At 47.0% G+C, this 17,309-nt stretch overlaps 2 protein-coding genes across 2 annotated transcripts in view; one reads left to right on the forward strand and one right to left on the reverse strand.

Annotated features, from left to right (window-relative positions):
- Window positions 1-2,825, reverse strand: part of LOC309327982 (uncharacterized protein) — a 47,671-nt gene extending 44,846 nt beyond the window's left edge. Inside the window, exon 1 of the mRNA XM_081837724.1 lies at window positions 2,704-2,825. The gene's annotated coding sequence lies outside the window, so the exon portion shown is untranslated. The remainder of the gene's footprint in view (window positions 1-2,703) is intronic.
- A 248-nt stretch (window positions 2,826-3,073) lies between these two features.
- The window catches only part of IGFBP4 (insulin like growth factor binding protein 4), a gene marked incomplete at its 5' end in the record, with an annotated part of 39,614 nt that continues 25,378 nt past the window's right edge, over window positions 3,074-17,309 (forward strand). Inside the window, one exon of the mRNA XM_081838240.1 lies at window positions 3,074-3,422. Within this exon, the coding sequence (XP_081694366.1) occupies window positions 3,074-3,422 (349 nt within the window). The remainder of the gene's footprint in view (window positions 3,423-17,309) is intronic.

Genomic DNA, 17,309 nt, shown 5'->3' on the forward strand with positions numbered 1-17,309 from the left:
GGAGTTCATGATCGACCATGTAAAAGGCTGCTGACAGGTCTAGAAGAATCAGCAGCCCCGACCTGCCTCGATCCAGCTGCCTGCGGGGATTATCTGTTAGGGCGACCAGAGCTGTCTCGGTTCCATGACCAGCGCGGAAGCCGGACTGGAATGGATCCAGAGCCGATGTTTCATCCAGAAACCTACCAAGCTGTTCAGCAACCGCTCTCTCAATCACCTTACCCAGGAATGGAAGATTCGAAACCGGGCGGTAATTGGATAGATCTAAGGGATCTAATGATGTTTTCTTTAAAAGCGGGCGCACCACTGCCTCCTTCAGTTCCCTTGGGAATGTTCCGGTGCCAAGGGACAAATTGATAATATCCCCCAGGGGGACCCGTACCTCGTCTGGACATGCTCTAATCAGCCAGGACGGGCACGGGTCGAGAGGACAAGTGGTGGGCTTTCCAGCTCGGAGGAGTCTGTCCACATCGGCTGAGGATATCCGGTCAAAGTGGTCCAATACTGGACCCGAGGACAGTCAAGGGGCCTCCAGTTCCTTATTGTATCCAAATTGGCAGGGATGTCATGGCGGAGCAACAGGACCTTCTCCACAAAAAAGCTCGCAAATGCCTCACAGCTGTGTGTCAAATTGTTATTTAAATTTGGCTGTCCTTCGAGGGACGTTAAAGACCGAATTATACTAAATAATTGCGCCGGGCGAGAGCTAGCAGATGCAATGGAGGCCGAGAAGTAGGACTTCTTAGCGGCCTTCACTGCCATCTCGTAGGTTTTCATAAAAACCCTATAAGATGTTCTTGAAGCTCCGTCACGGGCACCCCGCCATACTCGCTCTAGCTGTCTGAGGTCCTGCTTCATTTTCCAGAGCTCCTCGGTAAACCAGGGAGCCCGGTTTCTGCGGGGTCGCAGAGGGCGCTTAGGTGCGATCTCATTGATGGCTGCCAGGAGCTGGGTATTCCAGCCCTCAACAAGCTCAGTCAATGAGTCGCCAGGGGGAGAAAGGTCCCACAAGGCTTGACGGAAGGCTTTGGTCTACTCCAAATCCCTCCAATGGAAGAATCTTTTACCCAGCATGGGGCTCAAACCCACAAGCCTGAGATTAAGAATCTCACCCTCTACCAACTGAGCCATCCCTCAGTTGTTCCATTGCTACTTCTCACCTTTCTTTATTCTTGTCCCAAGCTGGAAAAAAACCCCATCAGGATGTAGCAGGGATAGGTAACCCGGGACCCTCCAGACATTATTGGACTCCAACTCCCATCATCCCCGACCATTGGCTTTGATGGCTGTGGCTGATGGGAGTTGGAGTCCAGCAACATCTGAGCAGCCACAGGCCCCTATCCTTGGGCTACAGTGGTTTGGAAATGTTTGTGTTTGCCCTAAATGGAAGGTACACACACACCACAAGTTTGCAGAATGAGGGAAAAGGTGGAAAGAGTGAATATCCTCTCTTCTCTGGATTTATCCAGTGGACAAACAAAAGGAAATGGTGCTCGCTTTAGTGTTTAAAGCAGTGTTTCCGAAACTTGGGTCTCCAGCTGCTTTTGGACTACAACTCCCATCATCCCTAGCTAGCAAGACCAGTGGTCAGGGCTGATGGGAACTGTAGTCTCAGAACAGCTGGAGACCCAAGTTTGGGAAATATGGTCTTCAGTGATTTACTGCACAGAGATGCATCTAGTGTCTTTGTTGTATAGCTTTTGCTGTATGCTGAAGATGTACCTCTTTACCCAGATCTTCGACACTTAAGGTACAGTGGTACCTTGGTTTAAGAACAGCTTAAGAACGCTGCAAACCCAGAAGTAGGTATTTTGGTTTGTGAACTTTGCCTTGGAAGCAGAACATTCCTGCTGCTGTCGCGCCGCCGGAGCACAATTTCTGTTCTCATCCTGAAGCAAAGTTCTTAACCTGAAGCACTATTTCTGGGTTAGCGGAGTCTGTAATCTGAAGCGTATGTAACCTGAGGTACCACTGTATACCGTACATCTATCAATCACTAGACACCACAGCTGCTAAGAATGGAACTTCCACAGCCAAGTGCAGTATACCTCTGATTCCTGGATGATGGGAATAAACAACAGGAGCTGGACGTCCCTTTTAGAGCCTGCTTGTGAGCTGGCTACTCTTAAGAGACTAGATCAGGCATAGGCAAACTCCAGCCCTCCAGATATTTGGGACTACAATTCCCATCATCCCTGACCATTGGTCCTGTTAGCTAGGGATGATGGGAATTGTAGTCCCAAACATCTGGAGGGCCGGAGTTTGCCTATGCCTGGACTAGATGGATCCATCATATCACACAGGCAGTGGTACCACTGGGACAGGACTTTAGGGCAGGCGTTGAAGGCCCCACTCAGTAGAACGATCGGGAGGTTCCCCAAGCCCAGCGGAAGTGGCCCACCACATTTTTAAATAAGCAAAACAGAACAAATTTACAGCCCCCTTCCTCTTCCTAGAGTCCCATTAAAATCCAAAATCTAAAATTACCTAACCACAACACCGGATCCAGCATGACCATTCTCATGTTCTGAGCCTAATCAATGCAACGCCTGTGTGGCCACAACCTCAGACGAGGCATGCATAATATAATTGTGGCATTATTCTTTCTCTCTCTCTCTCTCTCCCCCCCCCCAGCCCAGCCTCCCCACCCTCCCTTTCACAGAGAAACCAAACAGGCACTGGCAAGGCGCACTCGTAACTTACCAAAGTAATAGGAGAAGCATGGCTGGAGGGCTGCTGCTATTTTCCAGTCCCGGCACAGGTTTCCGTCTTTGCAGCAGCTGCAAGCTCTTTGTGCTTCCTTCCTCAGGGCAAATGAGGTCTTTTCTCAGCTGTGGGGCAAGCTGCCTTGGTTGCTGCTGCTGTTCTCCTTTGCCTCTCCCTCCAACAGGGAGGTGTGGCCAGAGAGTGGTATAAAGTCCAAAGAAAGAGCTTCTCCCCCCTTCAGTACAGAGTCCCCCTTTCTACAGGAGATCAGATTCTCTGCTCTGCCAGCAACACAGTTTTTATTTTTATTTTTGCAATCGCCTTGCCTGTCGGTCCCTTGCTGCCCTGTAACACCTGCCTGCCTGCCATGCACTCGGGGACTGCGCCCATCACTCTGCTGCTCCTGGTACAGGTGGGCTTTTCCGTGAGCCTCGACGCCATCCAGTGCCCGCCATGCTCCGAGGAGAAGCTGGCGCGCTGCAGGGCGCCCACCGGGTGCGAGGAGCTGGTGCAGGAGCCCGGTTGTGGGTGCTGCGCCACTTGCGCCTTGGCCAAAGGAATGCCCTGCGGGGTCTACACGCCGCGCTGTGGCTCTGGGCTGCGGTGCTACCCGCCGCAGGGAGTGGAGAAGCCTCTGCACACACTCATGCACGGCCAAGGGGTCTGCATGGAGCTGGCTGAAGTGGAAGCAATCCAAGAGAGCATGCAGTCCACAGGTAAGAGGGGCATCAGGCTCTCGGGCACATAAGCCCGAGGCAGGCAGGTCTACTGGCCGCACCAGTTGTGGCGCAGAGGAAATGCTGTACTATGGTTTGGATGCGTGGAAGGGTGTATTTGTCTGGGGGTACCTTACCTTTGTGGGTAATGGCTTGCGTTCGCAGTCTTCAAGTTGCCAGTTCTGAAAACGGGCACAACCACAGCTATTGGCCAGTACCTGGAAGGAAACTGACGCCACATCGACCATCACTGCACCCTTGACCGATGCTAGATTTAACAACTTCACGCTCTCTCTTGGGACCCTTCAGAGAGCTTTGTGCTGCATGTCAGGCTCACAATATGCTTCTTGGCTGCCAACTTGTAACACAAAAATAACCTGCGCGCATGTTCAAAACGACAAGTGGCAAAAAAATACTTGTTGCAGGTCGAGTTTCCAAGGGCTGCATTTTCCTAGTGCATTGTCCTCTGTGGCAACGGAAGTGCGCTCACATGTGCGGACAGTGGTTGTGGGGAGATCATCTGCTCTGTGGTGAAAGATTTGAACATGTATTTCATATGTTCTACTGTTAGCGCAGCATGGTTCGTGGTAGTCCTTTTCCTATGCATGAATAGTCGGGGGATAGAATGGGGCTGAAAATAACTGGTATTTCGAGTTCCTTTTGTTTACCTCCAGAGCTCTCTCAGCATAGGTTTTGGCACATGGGAGAAACAGGGCGATTCCAGACAGGAGCTTACTATTGTAAACGGGGGCCCTTCAGATATTGCAAATGGGGTGTTGGCAACATGTGGCGGTGGTCACCCCCCCCCTTTTCATTTTAACTTGCTGGATTGTACACACTTCAAACGTGAACTGCACAGACGTGATGCTGGTCAAACTTGGGATGGGGAAAGAAAAACAAATATTAATACAGCCTGTCTGCTTATAGTGCAGTCATTAGAACATGAGACTCTTAATCTCAGGGTCCCGGGTTCGAGCCCCATGTTGGGCAAAAGATCCCTCCATTCCTTGTGGTTGGACTAGATGATGCTCAGGGTCCCTTCCATCTCTACAATTCTATCATTCTCTGACTACAGCAAGGCATGACTGTTTAAGCAATGGCTTGCACCTCTCTTGTTTAGTTTTTTCACTGTTCATTTTTAGGTAGTGTTCATTACTTACTAATAAAAATTATTTGAAAATATATAGGAGGGAAAACGCTGATGTTTTGATGCTGACCACGACGCATAGACACTGTGGAAAAGCTTGCAGGTACAAAGAGCACTGAACCCCACAATATCTAACAGGAGGCTTTTCCAGCCTTCCTATCATCCACCCAGTGGCGGAGCCTCATGCTCTGGCACCGGGGGGGGGGGGGGGGCGGAGAGAAGGCAGGGGTGGGGCTGGCGCACGTCCCGGGTGCGTGGCACCCAGTGCAGGCGGGGGGTCAGCCATGATGGCACCCCACCGGGATTGCACTGCCAGGGGTGGTGCGCTCCCCCCGCACTCCTCTTCCTCCGCCAGTGCAGTGCATCCACCCCCTCCAGTATTGGACAAGAAGGTGATTTGTCACTTTATTTGAAGTTGTTTCCTAAAGATCTCCTAATGGAGATCAGATGCGCCTGTGTAGATTTCAGCTTCCTTTTCCTTTCAGCTACGAAAGGGAGGCGTGCAGGGAAATCTTGTACACATCTAACTCGGACACGCTCAAATTCAGTGGGAACGGGTTCCCAGGTAATTTGCATGTACAGAGGACTGCAGCCTAAAGTACATAAGGGGTAACTGAGGCTGCAGCCTTGGAGCAGCAGGTTGGACCAAATGACTCTTGGGACCCTTTACAGTTCTATGATTCTATGTAGGGGGTTTTCTTTTCTTTTTTTAAAAAAAGAAAATCCCAGAATTTTTTTTTAATTGTTTTATTTCCACACAAAACATCTCTACTTCAGTGTTAGCATAAGTCCTTCACGTCTAATTGCCCCAGTAACAACTGTTTCAGTGCACTGATCCGATATGCAAACATGCCAATACAAAACCTTTCTCGAGCGTAGGCTGTGCCAAGAAGTTGCAGACCACACGCGTCAAGGGCATGTAAATAGTATTCAGCCATGACTGTTCAGTGCCTCTGACCCGGAATGTCTTGGAGTGCTAGTGTCAATCAGGACCACCTATTTCTGCTGCATAGAGCCACAACCTTAGAGAAAGAATGGAAGGTCGATCTTGGAGATAAAGTGACAAATGATGTTTTTTTTCTTCCTTTGAAACTGGGAGGAAAGAAATTTCAGTGAAGAAATTTGGTTTGTATTCCCTCTTTGCCACCCTATAACTCTCATACCCATTTTTTTTGAGAAGCAATGCACAAACCTTAGAATGGTGTTAGAAGTCATGTGAGTGATATCTAAATGTTTCACTATTGTGCAATCATGCTGTAGAAAAAACATAACCAGTGCACATACTGGTACAGAAAGGTGTACCCACACCTACATACAGGGGTGCCAACTTGAATAAAAAATTTTTGTGGGGTGGGGGCAAGTAAGCCCCACCTTCATAATCGATCACATGATGCGGTGCATGCACACCATTTGAATGGCAATGCCCATCAGATATTTTAGAGGGGAGTTGAAGACCCCTCGGCTCCTATGAGTTGGTTCCTATACCTGCGTATGCCCAGAAAGTTTAAAAAAAAAACACACTTTGGAGGGGGGTGGGAAGAGAGGAGAGGCAATCGAGGTGAAGCCTTACTCTGCACCAACTGGAGTGGACAGGGCATGGTGGTGAGATGTTTGGGGTGGAGAAGGCACTGAAAGGATGTGATTCATTCTATGCTGTGCAAGGCACATTGCGATTGCAGCATTCAGCAAATACTGGGAAATAAGAGAATGGTTAGTGCTGGAAGGCTCCTGTCTGGAAGCAACCATTGGCTGGTGTTCTAAGAACGTACATGGCTGCAAGTGACAGGTTCTGCAACAATGGCCTGGCCCAATCCACCTGGTCAGCTCTTCTGCCTTTACGAGCAGCCTTGACAGGCAGCCACTGGCAAGTGATACTTCCTCAGCATAGAGAGGGAGAATATCATCTCCTAATTGCGACTGATCCATCCACTAAAAGGCACAGCTATGGGGCTGACATGAGAGTCAGTTGGCAACCTTGGATTAATGGGCTTTAAATGTGCTACATTTAATGTACGTGGGTGGCATTGTGGTCTAAACCACAGAGCCTAGGGCTTGCCAATCAGAAGGTTGGCGGTTCGAATCACCACAACAGAGTGAGCTCCCGTTGCTCGGTCCCAGCTTCTCCCAACCTAGCAGTTTGAAAGCATGCCAGTGCAAGTAGATAAATAGGTACCACTCCGGCGGGAAGGTAAACAGCATTTTTGTGCGCTGTTCTGGTTGGCCAGAAGCGGCTCAGTCATGCTGGCCACATGACACGGAAGCTGTACGCTGGCTCCTTCGGCCAGTAAAGCGAGATGAGCGCCGCAACCCCAGAGTTGTCCGCGACTGGACCTAACGGTCAGGGGTACCTTTAAATGTGCTACATTTTCAGTGACATACAAAGAAATACCATACTAAGGGATCTCGTGTACCCCTGGAGTCCTGTGTCCAGTTCTGGGCACCACAGTTTAAGAAGGCTATTGACAAGATAGAACATGTGCAGAGGAGGGTGACCAAGGTGGAAACCAAGCCTTATGAGGAACGGTTGAGGGAGTTGGGTATGTTTAGCCTGGGAAAGAGGACACTGAAAGGCCTATGACAGCTTTCTTCAAATACCTGTTGCACGGAAGATGGCACAAGATTGTTTTCCGCTGCCCCAGAGGGTAGGACCCAAACCAATGGATTCAAATTACACGAAAGGAGTGCCTGACTAAACACCAGGAATAACTTTCTGACAGAGCTGTTAGACAGTGGAATGGGCTACCTTGGAAGGTGGTGGACTCTCCTTCATTGGAGGTTTCTAAACGGAGAGCAGATGGACATCAGTAATTCCTTCAGGGGGTGGACAATGACCTTTTAGTTCCTTCCCAACTCTACAGTTCTATGGTTCTGTGTGTTTTTCAAAAACCCACAGTGTTTCTATTGAAAAAATTACCGTGCAAAATGTTGGAACACAGGGGTACCAACTTGAATAAAATATTGTGGGTCCCAGGTAAGCCCCACACTGCATAATCAATCACAAGGTAAAGGTAAAGGACCCATCGACGGTTAAGTCCTGTCAAAGGCAACTATGGGGTGCGCCGCTCATCTGGCTTTCAGGCCGAGGGAGCTGGTGTTTGTCCACAGACAGCTTTCCAGGTCACGTGGCCAGCATGACTAAACAGCTTCTGGCACAACAGAACACTGTGATGGAAACCAGAGCGTACGGAAACACTTTTAACCTTCCCGCCACAGTGGTACCTATTTATCTACTTGCACTGGCGTGCTTTTGAACTGCTAGGTTGGCAGGAGCTGGGACCGAGCAACGGGAGCTCACCCCATCACTGGGATTTGTACCACCAACCTTCTGAATGGCAAGCCCAAGAGGCTCAGTGGTTTAGACCACAGCTCCACCTGTGTCCCTCCAACCACAAGACCACACACACTCACTATTTGAATGGCAATTCCCATCAACTTTGGGGGTCTCTGGGGGGGGGGGCAAAGGGGCCTCGACCCTAGGAGTTGGCTCCAATGTTTGAACTTCAATTTCTGTAAGTTGGCTGCTGGAAATCTATGCTGTGCAGATATCCCTGCACTTTGGCCCAACACATATAAGCAAATAAGAAGCTTGACTGGGGTGGGGGGCCAGAATGCAGACTACCTACCTGCCTCTGGGCCTGCAAATACCAGATCCATTAACTCCTTCCATCTTGTCTGGTTCTCTGCTGTGCTTTCGGTCTTGAAATCCACAGGTGGCAGGTTTGTTGTGTTGCTCTGTGTGAAGGTCACGGTCCAACAGACTTCTGACACCATGTGTTGTCGTCTCCTGTATGAACTCTCCACAAGCTGCATCAATGCAAATTCAAACTTTATTCTTGATGAGGCTTGGGAGCCTGCACCCAGCAGTAACTAACCCAGCCAGGCCACACCTCTGAGTCAGCTGCTCTCCAGGAACTGGCTTCCTGGGTCACAGCGGTTTCTTTTTAAGGGGCCACATACTAGATGTTTAATTGACAATGCATACATCCCGCTCAGAAGACTCCTTTTTTTAAATCACTGTTGGCAAACTGGCTCTCTAGTTAAGTTTTTGTTGTTGTTTTAACTTGCCATGGACACAGAACTAGTTATAAAGCACAGTTTGGCAGCGGAGGAAGTGTTCAGCTGTGTGCCTTGCAAATGGAGGAGAATATGCATGGCCGTCTAGCTCCTCTCAAAATACCATTAAGCTCAGATCCTCCAAGAATCTCTATTTTCCAGGGACTTTCCTGATTTAAAGAAGCCGTCCCAGTTTCTGATTTGATCTCTGAATGTCCCACTTTACCTTAAAGGTAAAGGGACCCCTGACCATTAGGTCCAGTCGTGACCGACTCTGGGGTTGCGGCGCTCATCTCGCTTTATTGGCCGAGGGAGCCAGTGTTTGTCCGCAGACAGTTTCCGGGTCATGTTGCCAGCATGACCAAGCTGCTTCTGGCGAACCAGAGCAGCACACGAAAACGCCGTTTACCTTCCCGCCGGAGCAGTACCTATTTATCTACTTGTACTTTGATGTGCTTTCGAACTGCTAGGTGGGCAGGAGCAGGGACCGAGCAACGGGAGCTCACCCTGTCGCAGGGATTCGAACTGCCGACCTTCTTATCGGCAAGCCCTAGGCTCTGTGGTTTAACCCACAGTGCCACCCGCGTCCCTCCTTTGCACCTTAAGTTGTTTCTATTTTCTTTGTAGCATTGTTGGAGGGTATGGAGTTATTCAACCCCCGAGCCACCTGAAGGCAATCCTGTATGGGAAGTTTTTTTTAAAAAAAGGTTTTATTGTCTTTTTATATATGCTGGAAGCTGCACAGAGTGGTGGGGGCAACCCAGTAAGATATGTGGGGTATAAATAGTAAAGTTATCATTACGGAATGGGAGGCCATCCCTATTTTCATCGGAGAAATGTTGGAGGGTATGTAAGTTTAGACTCTGGCTGTCCACCACTGATGGTAACATACACCAAGTGTCGCACAAGCAGCAAAAAATAATAAAACTTGGTAGGCTACTGGGAAGTCAGACGAAATTGTCTGTATGCTGTAATTGCAGTGCACCTTACATACCACAGAATGAATTGCATTCATTTCAGGGTCGTTCTCACCATGTCCTGTCCACTCCAGTGGGTGGGAATGCCATATTTCCTGGTACTTGTCCCTGGCAAATTGCTGTCTCTCTGTTATGCCTTGGAGGAAGGGATACCTTTAAAAGAACGTGCTGGTAGAGTGCTCACATGTACACTACCTTAGTTTCTGCCAACACACCCTAGAGTGTTAAGGTTGCTGAATGTGTTTTGATTCTGCGGTGAGTACCATCCGATCCATGGCAGGGTGGAACATTCTATTAAACTTCAAGCTCTCGCAGCTCCAACCCCAGTCCCAGCCTTGACCCCTATGGCCAGCTTATTAACACAAACTGCTTCAGATGCAGCGGCTATCATACCTTTCCAAGTGTCCCAATTTTCCAGGGACCGTTCCAGAATTATGAAAGCCATCCCGGCTTCTGATTTGATTCTGAAATGTCCCCATTTTCCCCGCCAGTGCTGTTGCCTTTGAGCTCAGGAAGGAGGATGAGCCGGCCCTTGTCCTGAGTGGCAGAAAGGGAGCATCCCATTGGCTCTCCATAGCCACTGCTGATGGCCTCCTTCCTTGGGCAGCTCGTAGTGGATATGGCTGCTGCCACCAAGGCCCAGCTCTGCATGTTGCGCCGGCTCTGAGAAGCAAACAGAGAGTAGGGCGTGAAGAAAGGGGGAGAGGAGTGGAGCACACGGAATCTTGAATTATTATTTTTAATGCTTTGCGTCTAATCTTACCCCTTTCTAAAATGTATTTATGGTGTGTGTTTTTCTTTTGGTAAATCTACAAATAATAAAATCAGGATTAAGGGGTTTCCTCAGGACAGTGGAAGGCATGTGTGCTCGGTCTCGTTGATGTACTGCTAGTAGTATTCACCCTTCTTCTGACAGGAAATTCTTGGCAGGGGGACGGCAAAAAATGGGGGGGGGGGTTGAGGAGGGTCAGTTGTGGAGTAGGGGAGTGAGATATGTCCCTATTTTCACTTGAGGAATGTCGGAGGGTATGGGCTATTGTAGATTCAGGGCGCTTCCAGGCTTTCGCTCTTGGGGGGTGGGACCTACCAACAAATTCAGGCTCTGCCATGATAGCTGATGGTGAAGTCTTGCGTAGCAAATCCATTTCCCTCAGTGATAAGACTTTTGCCAAAAGGCAAATGATGGGGAAATGCCATTGGCTAGCACTTGCTTTGACACGACGTCATCTAACCGCCCTCCTTGCAAAACAGATCGCGATAAATCCTCGGTAAACAGGTGGTTTGGAAGCACCCTCAGGGTAAAATAAATAGCACAGCACACGGGAAGCAGAAAAGGCTTTCATCCGAACTGCTGGTGATTTGTGCGGTCTCTCAGGCAGTGATTCTTGGTGTGAGGCTGTGTACCCTTTACTCTGCATCTGGCATGTTCCCAACCACAGTTTTGCACAACATTAGCCACACGCCACACCCATCCTGTCACTTCTTCAGGAAATGCTGCCTTTTGATGCATTCCCACCTCAAACTGACTTCGAACCGAATTGAGCCACCTCGCTGTGTTTAAGCCAGCAATGTGTGCACAGCAGTTTTAGTTACAAATACACAGGAGGCGCTCTGTGTTCATTTGTGAAATATGAGGGTGAGGGTTACCACTTTCTGGGGTGTGTACCTACGCCTCAGAGGCAGCCCAAGATACTTGGCAGTGTGAGGCAAGAGACAAGGTGGTGCCGCTAACAGTTCCTATTCCTCGTACAGATGCCAGCCACTTGAATTTGAATTCCAGCACTGGCAACACAACAACATCCTCTATCCACTTAAGGGCGACAGGCCACCTCAGGGAACAAAGGGCAGGCCACACGGCACGCACCTCTCTTCTCCAAAACCTTGCCCCTGCCACTCTGCTCTGCAGCATCAGCCAACCAAGGTGGCTGCTTCACTCTGCTTTATGGGAGGGCTGGTCCTGTTGGTATGCTTCTAGCAACAGCCTGAACCTGCAGAAATTATATATTGGCACAGACCTAAACAGTGTAGAAGGCATCACTTGCTAAATTTCTGTCCTGAGTCTCCCAACATATAGTTTCATTGGATGTAATGAGTTAAAGAACTTAAATGTCTACATCAGGGTCCTGGATTAATTTGAGCCCACAGAGGTGAAGTCAGGGCTGGCTCAAGACATCTTGCTGCCTGAGGCGGACAAAATGGCAACTCCCATTCCATGTAGAGAAGTAGATTGGAGCAACAATTGATTCTTAGTTCAACACTGGTGATAGGATAGCACACCTGAGGGAAGGAGGTACACTTAGGGGGCTCTGTGTAACATAGAGAGCTCTCCTTCAACATCTCATTGCCCTTCCCTCCGTATCTGCTACCCAAGGCAGTTGCCCCACCCTGCCTAACAGTAGGGCCAGTCTCGTGTGGAATGTAGGGATGGCTAGATCTATCAATTTTGGTTCTCTCTCTCTCTCTCTCTCTCTCTCTCTCTCTCTCTCTCTCTCATTTTTCCAATGTTAAATTCAGTTATCCACACTTCTGCAGCAATTTTTGATTTATAAGAAAATCATGAAAATTTGACAACATATTAGTGTTAACTTCACCTAATAAACAGGTTTTTGTAAGCAGTTTTCAATAAGGTACACACTTTTGCAAGGACTTCCCCCTATGTAACACATTTTCTATGTATGCATTTTATCCGCACTTTCGCCTAATACAAACATTTCTGTAAGCAATGTTTAGTTGGAGAACTGCACTGCAAAATTCAGAGAAGGGCGAATTTTGAAGGATTGCTGTGTTTTGGTTCACATATTGTTTCGCAAAGTGTGAATTAGGTAGGTTTACCTTGGGCATCATTGAGGTCATACTATTTCAGATGCAAGCTGAGATTCCAGCAATGGTCTCCTCCATTGCAACTCTAGTTTGAGAGCCTTTCTCTCACTTAAGTGTACTTTTGTGCTACCTTTACTGATGATCCTAAAAGATTTAAACCAGAGGGCTGGATCCAGAAGTGGCCTAACCACCATGGGACATTTCAACAGCAGAACTGGCTAGGGAATGTGTTTCTGTAATGTGTAGTTAACTGAAGACGGAAGAAAAAGATGGGATCTTGTACATCAGTGGATCTTCCCATGATTTTAAATACATATTTAACCCTCCTCTTATGTCTTCTACCTTCCATGTTTCCCTTATGTGTCTTCACTTGCCGCACCATTCAGAAATATGTTGACTGGCTCATTTACTTAAAGCATCTGAATTGTTTTAATAATAAAAAAAATCCCCCATTCTTAGCCAGGACTTCTGCATCTTTAAAGAGCAGGATGACAAGCAGAGTTCAAGAGGTGACATTTCCCATCACTTCATTTCCATCAGGGAAAAACATCTTCTTAAAGGCATGCAATTATTTAAGACTGACCAAGAATGCTTTCTGGTATTGTTCTCTAGGCAGGGGAAAACCTAACATTGCATTGAAAGCACACCTAGAGACTGCAACTGAGATTTTTAAATGAAAAAATTAATGTTCACCAACGTACAAGCTTATGTACCCTACTGAAATTAGAATTACCTCTGAGTTAATAAGTTTTGTATTGAAGTATTAGTGTGACCTCCTGATTATTTATGTTGTCTCCTTTTTTCCTTCCACTGATGGAAGCAAATGTGTGTCCCAGTGAACTGAGGATGCATGATGGGGGGGGGGGGGACTCATGACCATTTTGCGCTAGATTCAGCCCCTCTTACTTACTAACACACATTACGCCACATGAAAAGAAATGTGCTGTTTGCCTCAAAATCTTTACTGGCAACTGGCCAGAGGGCTGCAAGTCTTCTATACAACCCCAATCATTCAACGCAATAAATCAACTTCTTCCTTTGAGAAAAAATATATAACTTAAATGGCTGCCTTTAAGTACCCTTGAGTGTGGAAATGTGTGATCAAGGGCTTTCAAAAAGTCTTCATGGATTAAGGATCCAGGGAGTTGAAAACATACAGGTGAGTGCAGAAGTTAGCATCCTGAGAATCGACTTTTGGCTTTCTAGTTGCTCAGAGTGGGCAATGCCTGGTGGCATCACAGAAACGGGGGCGGTTTCTGGATGCGATTTCTGCTAGTCTAGGCATGGGGCTTCAGAACCACGCCAAGCTCCACACCAGATGGTAGGATAAGAAATGCACGAACATTTGCTTAGCTAACACACTTCGTGCAAGTCACAAACGTAGGGTCAGTTTGGCACAGGTTTGCCTTGTCAAAGATGCCATCTTGCTCAAATAATTTGGCCTTGCACCTGAAATCACTGCATCTTAAAAGATTCAGAAGTCCTGACTAGGAATGGGGGATTTTTTTTTCTTCTTATAATGCAGGCATTGTGAAGGCCTCTGTTGGTTCTTTCCCCCCATGACTTTTCTTGATGGCCCTGTTTTCCCCTTGCTGGATAGTGTGTGGGCACATATCTTCCTGATGTTTGGCTCGAAGAGAGCAGAAGCCCAGCTGCTTCTCAGACTTGAGTTATCATGAAGGTTTTGTTTGGTTCAAATCATGGCATCCCAAAGGATGCAACCCTGGAAATCGCAGCAGGAAACTGGCTTCCCTGCCTCCAGTGGAAACTGGGAAGACAAGGCATCCAGGAAACAGCTGAGGCATCATAGGACCACACTTTTTGAGAATGAAGGCTGCGGAAAGGCTTCCTCCATCAGCGGACAGGAAAAACTTTCCCATCACTTGTTGGGAATGAGAAGTGACCTCAACTGCGCATTGTGGTATGTCAAAGTGGCTTGCCATGAACGAGCAACTGTGCTCATGCATATGTGCACCTGCCATGCTTCTCATTTCCCTAAGCTGAAAACAAGCCAGTGTTGTCTTAGTATTGTGTCATTACTTGTGATTTCTTGCCAAACAAATGACGAGAGCTAAGAGCAAACCTTGATTTTGTTCATTTTAACTGATTTGACTGCCAGTTTTACCTATTTCTTTTGTGCTAAGTGTTGCATTATCATTATCTTATTATTTAAAATAATAACAAATCAATGAAAATAATAATAACATAGAACAATAATTAATATTTATTTGTGCGTGTATAATCTGCAACCTGCCCTAGGCTCAGGAAGGATGAAGGGTATGATAAAACTTTCTAAATAAATAAAGTTGTGTGCTTGCTTCCCTTCCAGTTTGTCCTCTAAACTGAATACCGGTAATGTAACACGCTTAAGATGTAAGGTCTAATTAAGATCTGCAAACCGTATGTTATTTAAATTTTTTTTAAAAAAAATTGAGGTGAGGTGCGCAGAACTGTACACAGTATTCTAAATGTGGTTGCACCATAGATTGATATAATTTCAGTTTTATTTTCAAATCATTGTAACGATCTGAGGAGAAACCAAGGTACCCTGGTTTCTCATCCGATCGCATAAATCTTTTGCCTTTTACTAAAGATTTCTGTGGAGAAATCATTGTAACAGGGTTGGCAGCTACCACAATTTCTCTCTCTCCTTCCTTCCTTCCTTGATAGATACATACATACATATGTGAGGGGATAGGTCTATTGGTGGCTCCTACCTTTGAGAGCCAGAAGATGGTATTCTAAAGTCTAACAACAAGAGAGATTTGTAGACATTTCCTGCGATGAACATCCCTAGGATGTCCGGTTGCCACACGAGACAGTGTGCTGATCTAGAATGCCATGCCTGAACTTTACATGGATGAGTGGAATCCTCCTGGACCAAACTGCTGATTTCTTGCTTGTATTTTCTACCCAGCAGACACTGCTGGGTGAGTGGGTTAATGTGTAGCCCAGAGAGTAAACATTTTTGCCTCGTGTGTCTCCTCACTACCAGGAACAGAATCTCCTGAAACTGTTATTTTTGGCTCTGTCCTTTGTAGGGTGACAAAGGGTAATCGATGCCCTTGGCAGTGGTGGTGAGGAAGGAGGCAGAGATAGGAAAGGAGGAGGGTGCCGGGGGAGGAAAGGAGCAAAGGTGATTTAAAGGCACAAGTTGGCAAGAGGGTTGTTTTTCTAGGATTATTTTTTTTTTAAAAGCCTGTGTTTTGGGAAGAAGGTTCTTTGTCTACCTGTTGCTGACCCAAGTCTGATGTAAAGGGGAAAGTACTTTGTGTCACTTTCTTTGGCAGTAAGCAAAGGCAACCAATTAAGATTAAAAACATGCCTTTAAATGAGTATTGGTGATGGTGACGGAAGAAGACATTTGAAAATTCTTCCGCTAACTGTGTCCCCCTCTTGTGGTGGTTACTAACCATTGTAAGTATTATCAGGTATTAGGGATGCTTCTTTAATGCAGGGCTGAGGAACCAGTGGCCTTCCAGATGATAAAACTCACACTTACCTCAGCCCCAACCATTATGGTCAATGGCATGGGATGATGGGAACTGTAGTCCAGCAACACTTAGAGGGCTGCAGGTTTCCACCCTTGATGTAGTAGAAGGAACTGAATTATGTCTTTTTCATGGTATGGATACCTGTACAGTGGTACCTCAGGTTACATATGCTTCAGGTTACATACGCTTCAGGTTACAGACTCCGCTAACCCAGAAATAGTGCTTCAGGTTAAGAACTTTGCTTCAGGATGAGAACAGAAATCGTGCTCCAGCGGCGCGACGGCAGCAGGAGGCCCCATTAGCTAAAGTGGTGCTTGAGGTTAAGAACAGTTTCAGGTTAAGTACGGACCTCTGGAACAAATTAAGTACTTAACCTGAAGTACCACTGTATTACCAATTTGGTTCTGTGCTTTTTCACAAATACTGTCTCTCTATCGGCCCAAATATGTTTTAATTTCCCTTTGTCCTTCCCCCTCAGTCAGGCATGGTCTCCCTTGCTGGCTTTGATGAAACAGCTGGTGACCTGTTCTGGATCGACTTTCTCTCTACTCTGCCTCCACTTTCATAAGCAAAGGCTGAGGCCTTTGTTTCCCCAGTGAAATCTGCACAGGCCAAAATGTGATGAATTATTATTATTGATGATGATAATCATAATAATCATAATCATAATAAGGCTTTAAAAAAACAAACTACTGATAACTAAATGAAGGGCAGGTGTGCTGGTGGTGCTTAGCCATCTAAACCAGATGGACAGTCTACTAGCAAGGAGTCTACTACTCAAGCAGCGGTTGTTTAGGGAGATGATTCTGGGTGGGGTCACCATATAAATGTAGCCATAAATGTCATCTGAGGTTGGCCATGGGATTTTTTGCATTGTCATAGAAGAAACTTGAGTATGACATTCAGATTTTCTGCTGACACTGCAAAAGGGCCAAGTGTGCACCTTTTGGAATGTGCAAAGACAATTGAGCCACTTGCCAGTAGTATGTCTCTGACAGGAATGGCCCACCATTCGAGATCTTGCACGTCTGATAGTTGTTGGAATTTCATGCTGTGCCAGTTTGACATGTCTCAATGCTGCCAGGGTTTGAAAATACGTTTTTGCCAATTCCCTCCTTCTAAAATACACGGTTCCTTTTGCTGAAAAGTTGGTCATCTCTACACTGCCACATTCTGGAGATTAATTAGCAGAGTGTAGATAGCTTCCTGCTTGGAAACCACACTTTGCAGACCCTCCAAGTGTCCCTATTTTCCAGGGACGTCCGTGATTTAGAGAAGCCGTCCCAGTTTCTGATTTGAATCCAGAATGTCCCATTTTTCCTTAGGACGTCCCAATTTTCATTGGAGAAATGTTGGAGGGTATGACTTTGGTATTTTATTAGAAAGCAGAATCTTG

The sequence above is a fragment of the Podarcis erhardii genome, assembly GCF_964252035.2.
Source record: "Podarcis erhardii genome assembly, chromosome: 13".
Classification (NCBI taxonomy): domain Eukaryota; kingdom Metazoa; phylum Chordata; class Lepidosauria; order Squamata; family Lacertidae; genus Podarcis; species Podarcis erhardii.